The sequence below is a fragment of the Lepidochelys kempii genome, chromosome 23 (genome assembly GCF_965140285.1).
Source record: "Lepidochelys kempii isolate rLepKem1 chromosome 23, rLepKem1.hap1, whole genome shotgun sequence".
NCBI lineage: Eukaryota > Metazoa > Chordata > Testudines > Cheloniidae > Lepidochelys > Lepidochelys kempii.
In genome coordinates, this window is record NC_136402.1 from 10859048 (window position 1) to 10877064 (window position 18017).

Consider the following 18017-nt stretch of genomic DNA (forward strand, 5'->3'; position numbering starts at 1 on the left):
AATCAATGGCAGGAGGCCCTGTGGGGACAGCCAGACGCCGAGCCCTGCTCTGGAGGGGCAGCACCTCAACAGCAGTGAGAAGGAGCTGACCTGTCACTGGGTTTATCTCACACCTCTCAGCTCAGGCCTGCAAATATCTGAGCACTTCCCAGAGCAGGGAAATTGAGAGCTGAAGGGAATTCACTCAGCTCAGCTGGGACAGAGCCAGAAATAGAACCCAGGAGTCCTGGCTCCCACACTCCCCTTACCACCAAACCCCACTCCCTCCTGGAGCTGTGATTGAACCCAGGTGTCTCAGCACTTCCTCCCCACTCTAACCCAGTAGACCCCACTGCCCGCCCTTGGCTCTAGGCATCAGGAGGCGGGTGCGGTGGGTGCCCCATGGGGGGATAGCTCTCCTTTGATGGGCACTGCCTTCTCCACTCAGGTGCGGGCAGCGAGTGGCATGGAGCTCCCTGAGGTGGAGGACAACGCGGAGTTCCTGGAGCGGCTGATGGAGGTGACCTCGCGCCGCCTGCCCCAGCTGGAGCTACAGGAGCAATACACCATCATCAAGGAGCTGGGCAGGGGCACCTACGGCAACGTGCTGCTGGCAGAGCACCGGGAGCAAGGTGAGGGCAGCGCCAGCTGCTCCTGGGTGGGCCAGGCCTGAGTAGCCGCAGCCTGCATTGGGCCCCTGCAGGGAGCCGGGTGGGGACTCGTAGAGGGCTCTGTCTCCTCACAGTCAGTGCTGTCCCCAGTGGGGCACTGCGAGGCGCTGTGCTGCAGGGGGTGGGGGCTCAGTAGGGGGCGCTCTCCCCAGCAGTCAGTGCTGGCCCCAGTGCCCCAGGGCGTGCTAGGGGGCACTGTGCTGAAGGGAGTGGGGCAGGAACTCAGGGACTCACCCGGCTGCTGTCTGACACCACTTACTTCAAAATAGCCAGCTCCCTTTTGCTCTCTGCTCCCGGCACAGGCACCGATGGCCCCATGCCACCCGGCAGGTGATCCATTGCAACTGCCAGGCCAGCCACTCGGGCACCCACTGCCAACTCACAGGGGCCCAGGGGAGCAGTCAGTGAGGTGAGGGGGCAGCCACAGAAGGGGCCCTCTACTCCCAGAAGCTACTGACACAATGGTACTCTCTGAGCCCGCCCACAGGGCCCCTCCACCCCCTCTGGTTGTGCCCAAGCACTGCCCCCTGCTGGGGCACACCGACCCCCCCTTTGTGCCCAGGCACTGCCCCTGATGAAACACACTGACCCCCACTTTGTACCCAGGCTCCGCCCCCTGTTGGGACACATCCACACTCTCTTTGTACCCAGGCCCTTCCCCTGCTGAAACACATTGACCCCCTCCCCCTTTGTACCGAGGCCCTGACCCTGCTGGGACACATTGACCTCCCCTTTGTACCCAGGCACAGCCCTGCTGGGACACACTGACCCCCCCCTTTGTACCCAGGCACGGCCCTGGCGTTGAAGCTGATGCCAAAGGAGAGGACGGAGCGGCGGGCGTTCCTGCGGGAGTACTGCATTGCGCTCTGCCTGTCTGCCCACGCCGGATTCCTGCGCACTCTGCCCATTGTCTTCGAGAGCCCCACCCACTTTGCCTTTGCCCAGGAACTCGCGCCCGCTGGGGACCTGTGTGCCATCGTGCATGACGGGGTATGCTGGTGTGAGGCAGGGGGGGCAGGGGCGTTCTGGGGAGTGGCGATCAGGGGACGGAGCATCAGATGTCAGCAGGGCTGCTGAGTAGGGGATGGGATGGAGAGCAGGGGATGGGATGGGGAGCAGGGGCATGGGCCACTGGGTCTCAGGGGGGCCTGTGAAACAGGGAGCTGGGGAGTGGAGGGGGGGGATCGGTGCTGGGGGTCTCGGGAGTGTGTGGCTGGAGGCTCAGCGGAGAGGGCTGGGAAGGGGTTGCTGGGGTGCAGGGTCTCAGGGTTCCAGGGGAGTAGCGGCTGGTGGGCTGGAGTCTTGGGGCAGGGGAGCAAGGGATGCAGAATGGGCTCTCAACAGGAGGCCTTGGGACCTGGGGTGAAGCATAGGAGATGCTGGAGGGGACACTGGTGTGCTGTGGGGAGTTACAGTTCAGGGCACTGTGGGGTGCTGAGGGGTTGGGGCCAGAGGGAGCATAGGGTGCTGTGGGGGGGAGCTGCACTGTGACGGGGAGGTCTCCAGTGGGGGTGCTCTGTGGGGAGGTCCCGAGAGGGGGTGCAGGGAAGGTCCCCAGAGGGGGTGCTGGGGTGCTGTGCGGAGGAGCTCTGGAGGGGGCGCTGTGGCGCTGTGTGGGGGAGGTCCCTGGTGGGGCACTGTGTGGGGAGGTCCCCAAAGGGGGCGCTGTGCGCTGTGTGCGGGAGGTCCCTGGTGGGGCACTGTGTGGGGAGGTCCCCAAAGGGGGCGCTGTGCGCTGTGTGGGGGAGGTCCCTGGTGGGGCACTGTGTGGGGAGGTCCCCAAAGGGGGTGCTGTTGGTGGGAGGCCAGGGCTGCCCTTGTGTAACCCCCATGCCCCCACAGGAGGGTCTCCCAGAGGCCCAGGTGAAGCGCTGTGCAGCCCAACTGGCTGAGGCCCTGGACTTCATGCACGGCAAAGCCCTGGTGCACCGGGACATCAAGCTGGACAACGTGCTGCTCTTCGACTGCGAGTGCCGGCGGGTGAAGCTGGGCGACTTCGGGCTGACGCGGCTGGAGGGCACGCCCGTCTGCGCCATGTCGGGCACTCTGCCCTACGCGCCGCCCGAGCTCTGCCTGCTCGAGGCCTCGGAGACGCTGGAGCTGGACGCCAGCCTGGACGTGTGGGCCTTCGGGGTGCTGCTCTTCTGCCTTGGCACCGGCTGCTTCCCCTGGGACGTGGCTGTCAGCCCCGACCCCCAGTTTGAGGAGTTCGGCGCCTGGCAGAACAGCACGGTTCCGGGGGAGGTGCCGGCACCCTGGAGGGCTTTCAGCTCCGCCGCCCAGGAGATGTTCCGGCGGCTGCTGACCCTCGACCCCAACCGCCGCAGCCCAGCCATCGAGGTGCACAAGTACCTGCCCCTGGTCTGGCTGGCAAGCAGCCTCCGGGAGCTGGATGGTGCCGGGGGACTGGGGGGCCAGGGGCACAGCCAGAGCCTGGCCGGAGAGCAGCACAGTCAGGAACACCCCCGAAGCAGCCCAGGTGCTGCCTGCAGCACAGCCCCCCCCACCGAGAGCTCTGCCCAAGCTGCGGGGGGCAGGCCCCAGTCCAAATTGGGAAAAGAGGTGGGGGGAGGGGAGGAAGGAGCAGAGGAAAAGGGAGGAGGCACTGGCAGGAGCGGAGGGGGAGGGAAGCCAGCACCCCCTGCCATAGCTTCCATCTCCTGCCACCCCTCTGTCTCCTCGGCCCCCATTCCGATCAGTTCCTGCTGAGGATCCTGAGACAAAGGGGCAGCCCGGGGCTCCCTGCCAGAGCTGCCCTTGCCAAGGGCTGGGCTCAAGGAGCCTGTTCCCCTCCGACAGCGCCAACCCCTGCTGGGTGGGCAAAGGAGCCTGCCTGTGTGTGCAGTAAGTCACGGGTGATGAGCCCAGCCATGGGGGGCACTCTGAGCTCAAGGCGGCCCATTGGCCAGGGGCTCCCAGCGTAGGGCTGTGGCTACGGGCTGGAGCAGCAAGGGGTACCCAGCATGGTCAGGGAGGGTAAGTGGGACCGTTACTGGGCCCTGGGCTCAGCTCACTGCAAACAGGACAGGGACTAGCAGGGAGGGGGCAGAGAAGAGCTACAAGAAGGATTTGGGGGCTGGGAACCTGCCGGGCAGGGAGAGGCTGAAGAAGCTCAGTGGATTAAGTATCTCCACCCAGAGGAGGGTTCTGTGATCCCAGCCTCTGGGTACCTGGCCAGGGAGGAGATTTCGGAGAGCAGGGGGCTCTGTGCTCCCCCAGGGCAAAGGCAGAACCAGACCCACTGCTCAAACCAGGCTGATGCAGGCTGGGAATAAGGTGCAGATTTTGAAATGAAGCAAACTAATGCCTGGAGCAGCTTCCTGCAGGGTTGGGGGATTCTCCTGACTCTGCTTTATAAACCTTTGACATAGATCCACAGGATCGGGGCTATGGCCCCAGCTTTGTAACAGTCCCTGGGAGGAGCCTGTCAGTGTGCCAGACCCCCTAGGGCTCTCACTCTTTCTCCAGAGTAAGCCACACGGCCTCACCGCCTCCTTAGGCTGGATCTCTGAGCCGTCAGCCCCACTGCACCACCCTTGAGCTCCGTTCAGGGAGTCCCACTGAGACAGACCCCTGAGGGAGACTTGTACAATCGTAGGGAGCAACACACCCCTCTGCCAGCATGTGCAGGGACACTCAGCCAGCGCTGTCACACAGGCAGGTTTATTTGTCGACTGGCCCCCAGTGCAGGAAGCCCTTGGTGAGCACAGAGAAATGAAGGTTCAAAGCTCTGTCCCTGTCTCACTCGGTCTGACCTCCTCCATCAGCAGAGCCCTGCACGGATACACATTTCTATCTGTGGATGCAGATATCGGCAGACAGAAATCGGTATCCGCTGAACCACAGGGCTCTCCCGGGAACCAAAGCAGCAGAGGGAAGCCACCTCCTCGAGGTGCAATAGCTGTGTGGATGGAAGAATTCTTCCCTCGACCCAGCGCTGTCTACATGGGGATTTGTTCGCCTTAACTACACCACACAGGGCTGTGGATTTTTCACATCCTCCCTTAGGTCTGGTCTGTCGGCTGACACATGGGGCGTTTTCACATGGCCTGTGCCCTTCTGCCACCCCAAAACCTTTGGGTTTGAAATTGGGCTGGGGTGCTGCCGCTCTCTCCTCCCCTTCATCAGCCGGGGAGGGAGGAGGGCAATGCACCCACATTTCTCCATGTGTCAGCTGTCTTGGCTGCAGCCTGGGGTGTCTGGAGCCCTAAGCTGGGGTACAAAGCGATCCCTTGAGCATTAGGGGGATCAGTGTAGGTTTTTCCCCTCTGTCACAAGTCCAGAGGATTGGTGCCGTGCCTCCTGCTTTGGAACAGTCTTTAGGGAGAACCACTTCAGTGTGCCAGACCGCCATGGGGTATCACTTCCTGCACCACGCGGTCTCATCACCTCCTAAGACTGAACCTCTGGGCTGCAGCCCTCCTGCTTCACCCCCATGAGCTCTGCCCAGTGCATCCAGCTGAGACAGACTCCTGGGAAAGATTGTCCACTCTGCAGGGACCAGTGCATCTCAGCCAGTATTTGCAATGACACTCGTGCTTTCCAAGCAGTTGGGTTTTTAGTCAGCGACACACAGCACCGGCCGTCCTTAGCTCAGCACAGAGAGCTGGAGGTTAAAGCATAGTTCGTTCCGACCAGCACAGAGCCAAGCCAAGCTGTAGGGAACCCCATGTTCAGGTTCTGGGTCCCTCGACCAGACCTGCTTATTCAGTTCCCAGGTGAGAGCCCCAACTCCTTCCAGTAGCCAGTTCTTACCTCCCACCTCCCACCTCTCCAGTCCTGTTCTCAAGCTGGGGCCTGTGCCCAGCTTCCCTGCAGGGGCCGGGAAGGGTGGGGGGGAAACCATCCCCCTCTGGGCCATTGGGTGCTAGGTGTCCATGTCCTGGGGACTGGGTTTTCTGTTATCTTCTGGATTTTCCACTGATCTGGGGTTGGCCTCAGCCAGTCCTTTTCCCGTGACCTGTTGTAGCTCAGAAAGCTGGACGACATTCATACCTGTGTCTCCTAGCCTGCCCAGGGGGCAAACAGTCCCCTTTCCCACACTGGACAATCATGCAAAATTTAGGGGTCACACAAATATAACAAAAGCTTCCTACTTCATCATACCCTGCGAGGTTGGTCTTAACCCAACCATGTCTCTGGGGCTCTGGTGCCCCAGGGGCTGGTGAGGCAGGGATGCAGGATGCTCCTGCATATTTGCAGGCTCCCTCTGGAGTTGTCTCGTAACCCCAGGGCTGTGACTTGGGAGTCTCTTGTTTTAAAGAATCCACCCTGGCCATGGCCACCTGCTGACAGGGTGTCTTTGTGATGGGCTGTGGTCTCAGGGCTGCTCTACACTTACCCTGGGCTTTCCCCACCCTCTGGCAGGGCTCACAGGACTTGCAGTACTGCTGGACTGCTTCTGAGACTCTGGGCTGGTAAAAGTTCTGCAGCAACTTGTGCTTGGTGCACTAGATCCCCTGCTGGCCCGAGGGAGACGTCATGGGCCAGGTACAGTAGCCTGCGGCAGCACCCTTGGGGAAGCACCAGCTGTCTCCTGATCCCCCAAGACTTAATTTTCCCCGGGGGACCCACGCCCAGCACAGGAATCCCTTCCCCACAGGAATCTTTCCCTGCCATCCTCCTGAAGAGGGTTTGCAGGGCTGTGGCCGGCGGGGCCCTCAGCTTTTCTAAGCAGGGAATCCCTTGGCAGTTCAGTATGAAATTCAGCTGCTGGGGCAGGGAGGGGGACCCATCCCTCCTTGCTGGTGGGGTTTGGAGTCACAGCACCGCTTGGCTGAACCTTAGTTTCCGCAACTTGGGACAGAGTCTTGGACCCCTCTCCATTCAGCCCTGCCTCAGGGAGCTTATCCCCCCAAGCCAGAGGTGGTGGCTTGCTAGCCCCAAGAGTGGTAGCCTTTGAGCCTGGGCCAGGTCCTGGTGGTGCTCTCTGGCTCTGTCTCCTGGTAAGGACCAGGGAGCTGTGGGCACCGCCTGGCCACTCCTCCAGATCATTCCCCATCTGCAGGTAACTGATCCTGCACCCCAACCTCTTTGTGCCCCTCCTTGGCACCCCATCTCAGGTACACCCGTGCTACAAGCACCTTGACCTAGGGTCCAGACACCCCCTGGGATGCTGGCAGAGCAGGTGCCAGTTCATGCCAAGGTCCCCATGTCTCAAACGAACATTGACACACATATGGTTGGAACCAGTCTGGCTCAGCTGTGTGTTGGGATTGGTAGAAGATGTATTAGAATTATAAGAATATGTTTAGTCTTTATGGAATGCTTGTAAATTACTGCCTGCATTAATCTCACGTATAGCATCTGTATCTATCCCATCTTGGAAGGTCATAGTTAAGCATTTGTTATAAGCCACCATGACTGTGTCACCAGAAAGGAAGATACATTAACTAGTGTGAAGTTCTGGTCTCCAGCAGAAGGTGTTGTGTCCTTTAGGACAAGGAAGGCCTGTCCACACCAGACAGACTAGAGCAGTGGTTTTCAAACTTTTTTTCTGGTGACCCAGTTGAAGAAAATTGTTGACGCACATGATCCAATGGAGCTGGGGATGAGGGGTTTGGGAGTGGCTCAGGGCTGGGGCAGAGCATTGGGGTATGGGGGAGAGCATATGGGGCTGGGAATGAGGGGCTCCGGTTTTGGGGGGGGCTCAGGGCTGGGGCAGGGGATTGGGGCGTGGGGTTGGGGCATGGGTTTACCTCGGGCAGCTCCCGGTCAGCAGCACAGTGGGGGTGCTAAGGCAGGCTTCCTGCCTGGCCTGGCACTGCAGACTGTGCTGCGCCCCGGAAGCGGCCAGCAGCAGGTCCATCTCCTAGGCAGAGGCACGCAAGCAGCTCCACATGGCTCTTGCCCACAGACACTGACCCCTCCAGCTCCCATTGGCTGGGAACCAGCCAATGGGAGTGTGGAGCCAGTGCTCGGGGTGGAGGCAGCGTGCAGAGCCCTGTGGCTCCCCCGCCTAGGAGCTGGACCTGCTGTTGGCCACTTCCACGGTGCAGCATAGTGTCAGAACAGGTAGGGACTAGCCTGCCTTAGCCAGGCAGCACCACTGATGGGACTTTTAATGGCCCAGTCGGCAGTGCTGACCAGAGCCACCGTGACCCAGTGCCTTACGTTCCGCGACCCAATACTGGGTCACGACCAGCAGTTTGAAAACTACTGGACTAGAGTGGAACACTAAAGAGGAGAAAGTACTTTGTTGTTACTCTTCCCACCCCCATGAAGATGAGTCTTGAAAGTGAATTTGAGTTTGCTGAGTTTGCAGCTCCAAGCTGAAGGGGGAAGGGAATAAAACCCCCTAACAAGGAGGAACTGTATCTTTATGCTGCTTGTGCTGTGGGGGGCAAGGTTTTCTAGGCATAAGCAAGAGGCCCCCAGTGCTTGGCCTGGGTTAGCCCTGAAGGCCACACAGACCTTGCTTGTCATAGAAGCTTCTATTACTTTTTGAAATTTAAGAGTGGAACTCGTTTGTGTGGGTATGTGTTTACCTGCTTTAACATTGTAAATCACCCACTTGTTTCCTTTTCCTATTAATCAATCTCTACATAGTTTATTACAGGATTGGCTACAAGTGTTGTCTTTGGTGTGAGATCTAAGGTGTAATTGACCTATGGTGAGTGACTGGCTCTTTGGGAGTGGCAATCACCTGAACATGGCTCACCCACATGGCCTCAGGGATCCAAGTGGTGGAGGCAACCAGATGACTCCTACCCTCCCTGACATATTAAGGGATCCCATCATGGTGACCCCCAGCTGCCCCCACCCCTGCCAGCCTCAGGGATCTAATGGCAGCAGGATCTGAGCACCCTTCCTCTCAGGGATTCATTCACACACACACACACGCAACACCCAGCCACAACCCACCTCTGCCCCCTCTGAACAAATTCAGACATCCTGTGGGGGCAGTAGCAAGCTCTCCCCTGCCCCCTTGCTGGCCTCAGGGATCCAGTGGAGGGAGGGGCAGCACCTGGCCACCCACCAGCCAGCACCATGGATCCATTGGTGGCTTCATCTGGCTGCTCCCCCCTTCCCCCTGCTGGCCTGAGTGATCCAGTGGTGCTGACACCAGGCCTGCACCCCTCCCTCAGGGATCAAGTGGCAGCAGCAATGGGCCGACTCCACCCACCACCACCCTCGCCAGCCTCAGGTTTGCCATGGTGGTGGCACCCAGATACCCCCACTCCCTTCACCAGCCTCAGGGATCCAGTGTCCATGGTACCCAATGTAGTAAGATGAGGCCCTGAAACGTAAACCTTTGGTATCAGAGACCTGGTATGAGGCCTAAGGCCTGAACTAAAGTAATGGTCAAGACTTTGCTAACATAAAGCAAAGCTAAGCTGTGAGCAGGAGGCAGGCTCTGCTCACAAAAGCTGGCAAGGAGAAGGCTGCTAATTGGACATATACACATATCTAAAGGGGATCAAGCACTAATAGGTTAAACATGGGCCAGGATGGCACCAGAACAGTCTGGTACGAACACATTCCACAGAGATAATGAGGAATAGGCTGACCCATCCTAAAACTGGGACCTGAGGGAACTGGGGATGTTTAGTCTTCAGAAGAGAAGAATGAGGGGGGATTTGGTAGCTGCTTTCAACTACCTGAAAGGGGGTTCCAAAGAGGATGGCTCTAGACTGTTCTCAGTGGTAGCAGATGACAGAACAAGGAGTAATGGTCTCAAGTTGCAGTGGGGGAGGTTTAGGTTGGATATTAGGAAAAACTTTTTCACTAGGAGGGTGGTGAAACACTGGAATGCGTTACCTAGGGAGGTGGTGGAATCTCCTTCCCTAGAAGTTTTTAAGGTCAGGCTTGACAAAGCCCTGGCTGGGATGATTTAGTCAGGGATCGGTCCTGCTTTGAGCAGAGGGTTGGACTAGATGACCTCCTGAGGTCCCTTCCAACCCTGATATTCTATGATTCTATGAAAAGACAGGGTCAAAAGGATAATATGATGGATAGGCTTGTTTTTTCGAACCAACATGTACCAGGAGAGAGGCAGCACCCCAACACTCAGAGGGGTTGTACCTCAATACGTCAGGAGTGATGTGTCACTTGTTTGTACCTGTGTATAAGAATGCACCCCTGAGGAGGTTTCTTTGTCCAGCCTAGGGGCCAGTGGAGGGTCCCACCACTGATTGAGTTGCGTCCATTGTCAGGGAGCAAATATGTACTAGCAGAACCATAGACATCTGATCCGGGGAGCTAGACACTGTGTTTCGTTTGGCAATAAACCTGGCCAGGTGCCTTCCTACCTTATCAGAGTCTGTGGTCATTGGGGTTTCTCTCGGGGCCTGCTGTGTCAGCGATCTGCACAGAGCAGCACACAGAGGGAACACACGCACACGGCTGACTGTTATCAACATTGAACAGAGCAGAGCACCACACCGGTGACGTCTGACGACACCCAACTCACCCCATGGAACGACCCACCAAATATCCTAAGAGAACCTGGTTCAATATGGAAAGAAAGCCTCCTCCGACCACATACCCCTAGTTGTCAGCTGTCACCCCATGTGGGCTCCCATATGGGGTAAAATCAAACAATGACACCCCATACTCAACAGGGACCCCATCCTGAAAGCAATCTTTTCTGGCGTTCGAACAATCCTCCAATCTCATCATCAGAAGCAAGCTCCCCACAGACCAGGACCTAGCAACTCAAAGCAGCACCGGACCTTGCCAAAACAACAGATGCAAAACCTGCAGCCATATCTCCACTGCTACCATGATCAACACCCCCCACACAACACACCTTTAAAGAGCCATGGGTCCTACACATGCCGAGCACAACATGAGATGTAACCTCACCCAGTGCACTAAATGCCCCAATAACAACTAGGTTGGTGAAACCAGACAAGCACTATGGTCTCATATGCACTTTTCTATAGCTGACCTCTCAGTCCTCATCCTCCAAGGAAACCTGCACAACACTTTAAAAAAAAAATGCCAGAGAGCTTCAATTCATGGACACTAAAAATTGTGGTCTTAATAAAGACACTGGATTTATGGCTTTTTACAACAATCTGTAACCCACTAACCTCCCTTTTTTCCCTATGACTGCAGGGTGTTAATGGGCCACTTCACCCCACGTGGTCCCTAACCATGGTCCTGCTGGCTGGAGGGTGAGTGCCCCGGCAGGCCATAGAAAAGCCAACCCATCTCAGCAGGACGCCGAGCGCGGGGGCCCCAGGGCCTGTTGCCACTGAGAAGCAGGATGGGATCCCTCTGCCTCCCGGCAACAGAGCCTCCTGGGGCCCCCGTTTCCAGCTTCTCTTCCCAACTCCCAGCGCTGGGACCTGACTTTGTTTAACCAAAAGCAGAGACAGCCCAGATCCCAGGGTTCCAGGAGCTGGGGCTGCAAGGGAACCCCAAACACTGCTAGACTTAGATGGGCTCATGATCATCGGTGACCCTGCCAGGCCAGGCAAAGGGGACCCCGATATCCCCCACAGTGACCCTGCACCTTACTCCAGAGGGGGAACCTCCCCCCAGTCTGGGAATTGGTGTCTGGCTTAGAAGCTCTGCCCTGCTGGGAAATCCCCTGGGCTGCATGCTGTGTGGGAATCCCCCACCTGCCACCAGGGGATCTACCTGCTGGTCCCCACCAGGGCACACCCCTATCAGCATACGCCTTGTCACCAGCCCCGCGGCACTCACAGGGCAGGAGGGAGGCCCTGAAATCCTGCGGTTGGCTTCAAAACTAGCCAGACACTCACTGGTGTTGTGATGTGGAGGCTGAGACTCTCCCCTCTCCCCACATTCAGGGTCTCCCCATCGCCCCCCATGTGGTCTTTGCCCCTCCGCCCGAGGATCTGCCCCCTTCCTGACAGCCTGCTTTGGATCTGTCTATTTTGCAGTTGTGTGCAGTGATTGCAGCTCATGTAGACATAACTGAGCCAGATAGCTCGGGTTCCCGGTCCCTGGTAAGTGCTCCCCAGGCTAACCTGTCTGGATGTGCACTTTGTGCTATGGGAACTAGCTAGGCCGGGTATGTCTACACCAGCTGCAGCCGAGATACTAGTCTGACTCTGGTTTCTCTGTAGCTCCCTGGCCAGGCTCTCACTCCCGCATCTCCCACCAGGGCCCCTGCTGGCTCCCCAGCTGTCTCTGAACGTGTCCCTGGCTCACGTCAGAGACACGGTTACCAGCTATTGGTGAGTCCCACGAACCCTGCCCCAGGGCTTGACCAGGGCGCCGGCGTGAGCTGAGCCCGTGCTCTACATGTGGGGCTGTAACAGCTCCTGTGCCCTGCAGCTCGGCACAGCGGGGACCTGGACATTCTCTCCCCATTGGGTTACGGCAGCAAACCCACTGGCCCCAGCGGGAGTCACCCCCAGGCCATGCAGCACCCCCAGGAGCTCGTGTCTGGCTGGATGGCCCTGGAGGGGTGGTTCTAGCAGGCTCTGGGGGCAGAAGCCCCATCTGACAGAGGGGCAGCCCCTTTCCCTGCAGTCCTTGTGCCAGCTTGGGCATGACTCAGGCTTGGTGCATTGTCCCTGCCATCAGCCTAGGCTGGCACAGGGCTCTCTGCCTTGCCGTTCCCCCTGCCAGCTCTCAGGGCTGACAGGAGGCCCAGGCTCTCTGCCCAGCAGGTGCTGCTGGTGTCACTCTGTGTGCATGTGCCCCCCATCTGGGATCGGAGCTGCCCCCATTCTCCCAGCATGCACTGGGACAGGCTCAGCTGGGATGGCAGAAAAGCTGCAGTCCAGAGCACTCTGAGCTGTACGTGGGCATGGAGCTGGTTCGGGGCTGCTGTGCAGCGGGGCCTGAGCCACTGTGGCTGGGGCGGATAAGGGGCAGGGCAGGAGAGGATGAGGCAGGAAGCGTCAGGCTGGTATTTAACCAGGTGCCCATGAACCAGGCAGGCTGCTGCCCCTAGGGGCAGACGTGCTGGCTAACAGGATGGGAGTATGGGGGCCTGGGCCTGCGGGGTAGCTGGGCGAAGCTGGGGGTGGCAGAGGATGCTGCTGTGCGGGACGATCAGCTGTGCCAGAGACCTGGAGGGCAGGCGGCTGCTGCCTCTTCTCCTGGAGGCAATTGACTCGTTCTGTGCAGGTTGGGGGAAGAGACGGCTCCTCTGGGGGCAGCCCGGGCCCTGCCTGCCCAGCCTGGCTCTCTCACTGGGGGTCAGTGTCAGCTCCCTGGCCAGAGCCCAGACCCACAGTGGGCACTGCCAGGCAGGGAGGGGGGCTGAGGGGCAGGGGGGGCTGTGGGCAGGTAGCAGGTCGGACCTGAAGGTCCCAGATATCGCGACACAGGGGCCTGGTGAACCTGGGGGACCCAGTGAGAGCCAGGAGCCCCTGTCGCTGCTCCCTGTTCCCCACAGCGCTTAGCACCCACCCGGAGAGCAACACAGAGCCGTGGGAGCCACTAGTGGCCTCTGCTGGGCCCTTCCCAAACTCTGCCCAGGGCTGGTGCTGCCAACGACCTCAGCATTGAACCCTCAGCACTGGGCGTGAGCAGGGTCTGGGCCTGGTGCTGCCCCAGGCACAGGGGCGGCTGGGGATTGTCGCTCGTGCATACAGCTTCATGACACAACCCCGGGCGAGCCTCAGGCTGTCTGAAGGGTGCAGGGGTCTCCAGCACATTCAGATCTCCGCGGGTGCTCCATAGACAAGTGCGTCTGATTGGGGGGGGGCGGGAAATCCTGGCTCAGAGCTCAATGAAATGACAGTTTTTAAATGGACAGTGATGTCCACACTGAAGTCTGCAGTGGGAAAACTCAGTATGAAACTGTGATGAAGCAGGACTGTTCTTAATGTTTCCTCTGAATATTGTGGGGGTGCCTCAGTTTACCCCATGCAGTTCTTAAGTATCTAGGTGGTGGGATAAGGGTGTATGATTGTTGCAGAGCCTTAGAAGGCAGGAGTGTGCAGGGGTCTGGACACAGAGACGGGCCAACACCCTGTTTCCTGGCAACTGATGGCCTGGCCCTTCCCCCCTGTGAGGTGAGAGCTAAAGGGTTGGAGAACAAAGGAATCAGGTGCCCTCCTGGCCCAGGAAAGGGACAAGGCCCAGAGGAGGAGGGGCTGGAGAGAGTTTCTGTTTGGGGCTGGCTGGGGAGTGAAGGGCAGACCTGGTTGTCTGGCTCACTGCCTCCCAAAATGGACCCAGCTGAGGGGTCCTGTTCTCTGCACCTACAAACTCTGTTTTAGACCCTGTTCCTGTCGTCTAATAAACCTCTGTTTTACTGGCTGGCTGAGAGTCACGTCTGACTGCGGAGTTGGGGGTCAGGACCCTCTGGCTTCCCCAGGACCCCACCTGGGCGGACTTGCCGTGGGAAGTGCACGAGAGTGGAAGTGGGAGGATGCTGAATGCTCCGAGGTCAGATCCAGGAAGGTGGCAGTTGTATGAGCTGTGTGTCCTGCAGACAGGCTGCTCACAGAAAGGAGACTTCCCCAGAGTCCTGCCTGGCTTCGTAGGGAGCAGTTCCAGAGCATCGCCCGGGGACTCTGTGACAGAAACTCAGAGCAAGAGAGAGAGTCCAGGGACTAGCTCCTTGGCGGGTGTAAACTGGCAGAGCCCTATGGACTCCAATGGAGGGATGCCAGTTTACACCTGCTGGGGATCATCTGACCCATTGACTCCAGTAGGGTGATGCTGATTTACACCCACTGGGGATCTGGCCCCAGTGAGGCTGCAGGCGTCTCTCCCGCATGGTGCGATTCTCTTTGCCCTTGACCCACAGGCAGCGTGAGCAGCAGCGTAGGACCCGACCCGCACAGATAAGGGGTTTTGCTCTGTCACATCCTGATTATCAGACCCCAGCTCTGTGCCCCCAGCTCTGACCTCAGGACATAAAGTCTGGGTCAAACTCACCCAGGGGGCAGGTAACTCCCTGGCCTGCAGCGCAGTCACCCCCGGATGGGCTGGGCAATTCCCCCAGGGCAGAGGGGCCGCACAGCTCCACAGCATGGGCGGGGCGTGACTCAATCGTTTGGAGAGGTGGGCGCATCTGGCCTGTGGCCCCGGCCTGAGGCCTGCCCCCACTCGGCTACCTCTCCCAAAAGCCCCGCCCACACTCCACCCCCGGCCCCACTCTGCCCCCACCCCCATCTGCCTCTCGTGCCTCTTCCCCCAAAGCTCCCCCACTAGGGTTGCCAAACTGTCTAATCACACAAACCCAAACACCTTTGCCCCTCTTCCCCAGGGCCCCACCCCCATACCGCCCCTTCGCTAAGGCCCTGCCCCGCTCACTCCATCCCACCTCCCTCCGTCGCTCACTCTCCTCCATCCTCACTCTCTTTCACCGGGCTGGGGCAGGGGGTTGGGGTGCAGGAGGGGGTGAGGTGTGCTGGCTCTGGGAGGGAGTTTGGGAGTGGGCGGAGGCTCAGGGCTGGGGCAAAGGGTTGGGGTGTGGGAGGGGGCTTGGGCTGCTGGTTCCGGGAGGGGGCGTAGGGCTGCGGCAGGGGCTTGGGGTGCAGTGGAGGGTTTGGGGTGCGGGCTCTGACCGGTCATCGCTTACCTTGGGTGGCTCCCGGTCGGCAGTGCAGCAGGACTAAGGCAGGGTCCCTGCCAGTCCTGGCCCCGGGCTGCTCCCAGAAGTGGCCGGCACATCACTGTGGCCCCTGAAGGTGGTAGGGGACTCCACGTGCTGCCCCTGCCTGCAGGCACCGGCCCCGCAGCTCCCATTGGCTGCAGTTCCTGGCCAATGGGAGCTGCGGAGTCAGTGCTCAGGGCGGGGGCTGCGCGCAGAGACCCCTGCCCCCCTCCAGGGGCCTCAGGGTGCCTGCCTTAGCCCCACTGTGCCGCTGGACTTTTAGTGGCCTAAAATCTCCCAGTTTGGCTTCCATAGCCTCTGGGAGATAGAGCCCGATTCTGGGAGACTCCCGGTGAAACCGTGAGGGTTGGCAAACCTACCCCCCATCTGCCTCTCTTCTCCCGAGGCCTCCCCTGCCTACCTCTCACGTCTTTTCCCCCAAGGCTCCCCCGCCCACCACTTGTGCCTCTTCACCCTCTCCCCCAAGGCCCCCAGGCGGGCAGAGTGGGGACGGGTTAGGGTCTCAGAGGGAAGAGGATGAGCGGGAGCTGGGTCTCCAGGAGGAGTGCTGGCAGGGCCAGGGCCTGGGCATCCTTTCGGCAACAGCACATGCCAAAGGTAGGGTTGCCAGGTGTCCAGTTTTAGACTGGAACACCCAGTCGAAAAGGGACCCTGGCAGCTCCGGTCAGCACCGCTGGCCGGGCCGTTAAAAGTCTGGTCAGTGGTGCAGCGGGGCTGAGGCAGGCTCCCTGCCTCTCCTGGCTCCGTGCGGCTCCCGGCAGCTGCCAGCATGTCCCTGCAGCCCCTAGGCGCAGGGGCAATCAGAGAGACTCCACATGCTGCCCCCGCCCCAAGTGCCGACTCCACAGCTCCCATTGGGCAGGAACCACGATTAATGGGAGCTGCAGAGGTGGCACCTGCCAGCCCTGTGCCTAGGAGGCGGACACACCGGCTGCTTCCGAGAGCTGTGCGGAGCCAGGACAGATACGGAAACTGCCTTAGCCCCACTGCACCACCAACCGGGAGCCACCTGAGGTAAGCGCTGCCCAGCTGGAGCCTGAACCCCTACCCACACCCCGACCCCCAGCCCCAGCTCGGAACCCCCTCCTGCACCCTAACTCCCTCCCCGAGCCTGCACCCCAACTCCCGGCCACTGCCCTAAGCCCCCTCCCAGAGCCTGCACCCTGCACTGCCTTCCGCACTCCAACCCCCAGCCCTGAGCCAGTTCTCACACTCCAAACCCCTTGGCCCCAGTCCGGAGCACTCCTGCACCCCAAACCCCTCATCCCCGGCCCCACCCCAGAGCCCTCACCCCTCCTGCACCTTAACGCCGTGCTCCAGCACAGTGAAAGTGAGTGAGGGTGGGGGAGAGCGAGCGACAGAGGGAGGGGGGATGGAATGAGTAGGGGGCGGGCCTCAGGGAAGGGGCAAAGGTGTTTGGTTTTGTGCGATTAGAAAGTTGGCAACTCTATCCAAAGGTGGCAGGCTGGTTACTTGGGAAAGCTTAGTCTCCTCTGGCCTGTTACACCCACCGCCATGTCCTCGACATCGCTTACATCCCATGTCCACCCTTGCCTGAGGACACAGCTGGTGCCAAGACCTCGTGCTGCCCCTCTTCCAAGGCAAGGTCACCTCACAGGAACTGCCAGCCACGCTGGAGAGGGGCGACAGGGTCTGGGCTGCTGCGTCCGTCGCTGGCTCTTGTGAGGCCTTTGCACAGAATCCCAGTGCAGCTTGAGCAAACCTGGGCCATTCCCTGCTCCTCCAACCCCTCAGGGCTGTGCTGGGCAAAGGGAGCGGCCTCCCAACAGCCTCCATGACTTAGACCTCCCGTCAGGGGAACGTGCCCCCTGCAGCATGATTCCCCCTTAGATCTAGGCCTCCGGGAGCTCACACGGGGTCTCTGCTACAGGGCAGCTGCTCTGTGACGAGTGCGGGCACGGCAGCCCACATACTGCTTTGCACATGGCTCTCATGATGTCCCTTTCCATGTTGCAGGGCCGGCCATGTCCCTCGCCATCTGGGCCACTCTCTGCACCCTGGTCCTGCTCCTCCTGGTGTCTGCACCCCTCATCACCTTCATGCTGGAGGCCTGCCCGAGCCTGCGGGGCTGGAGGAGACTCCTCGGGGGAGGAGCAGCACCATGGGAACTAGAGGCCTGGGAATGGGAGAACCCCATTGACCAGCTGTGAGTAGGAGGTGGGGGTGGGGAGGGGCCTGGGGAGATACCAGTGCCCAGCTCTGAGGGGGTGTTGGGGAGACACCATTGGTCAGTGCTGCACAACAGTCCCCTGCAGTAACTGTCTTTGCCCAGGTAATTCCTGCAGCCTCCGTCAGTCCCTCCTCCTCTCCCCCGTTGGGACGCTGTCAGTCTACTCTGCTCACTCCCAGCCAGGCCAGGGCCAGGCCAAGTTCTTACCCTACCACGACCTGCCCCAGCCAGACAGCCCAGCACAGCTCCTTTCTTCTGCACAACTAGTCCCTCCTGCAGAGAGGCTGTACATTTAGAAGAGGAGGATGACCTAGTTGTTAAGGCGGAACTTCTGGGAGATTGAGATTCAAGTTCCAGCTCTGCTACAGAGTCCTTGGGCCTGTCACTTCCTGTCTCTGGGCCTCAGCTCTCCATCTTTGAAATGGGGGCAATCATTCAGGTGGGTAGAAAGCTGGCTAGATTGTCGGGCTCAACGGGTAGTGATCAATGGCTCCATGTCTAGTTGGCAGCCGGTATCAAGTGGAGTGCCCCAAGGGTCGGTCCTGGGGCCGGTTTTGTTCAACATCTTCATAAATGATCTGGAGGATGGTGTGGATTGCACTCTCAGCAAATTTGTGGATGATACTAAACTGGGAGGAGTGGTAGATACGCTGGAGAGGAGGGATAGGATACAGAA

General features: G+C 59.6%; 1 protein-coding gene across 1 annotated transcript; it reads left to right on the forward strand.

Annotated features, from left to right (window-relative positions):
- The first annotated feature begins 445 nt into the window (after nt 1-445).
- Nucleotides 446-17321, forward strand: SBK3 (SH3 domain binding kinase family member 3). Its single transcript, XM_073321271.2, has 6 exons — nt 446-611; nt 1438-1640; nt 2493-3045; nt 11731-11803; nt 15617-15747; nt 17128-17321. Exons 1-6 carry the CDS (start codon nt 446-448, stop codon nt 17319-17321), a joined length of 1320 nt encoding a protein of 439 aa, XP_073177372.2.
- Nucleotides 17322-18017: the final 696 nt, after the last annotated feature.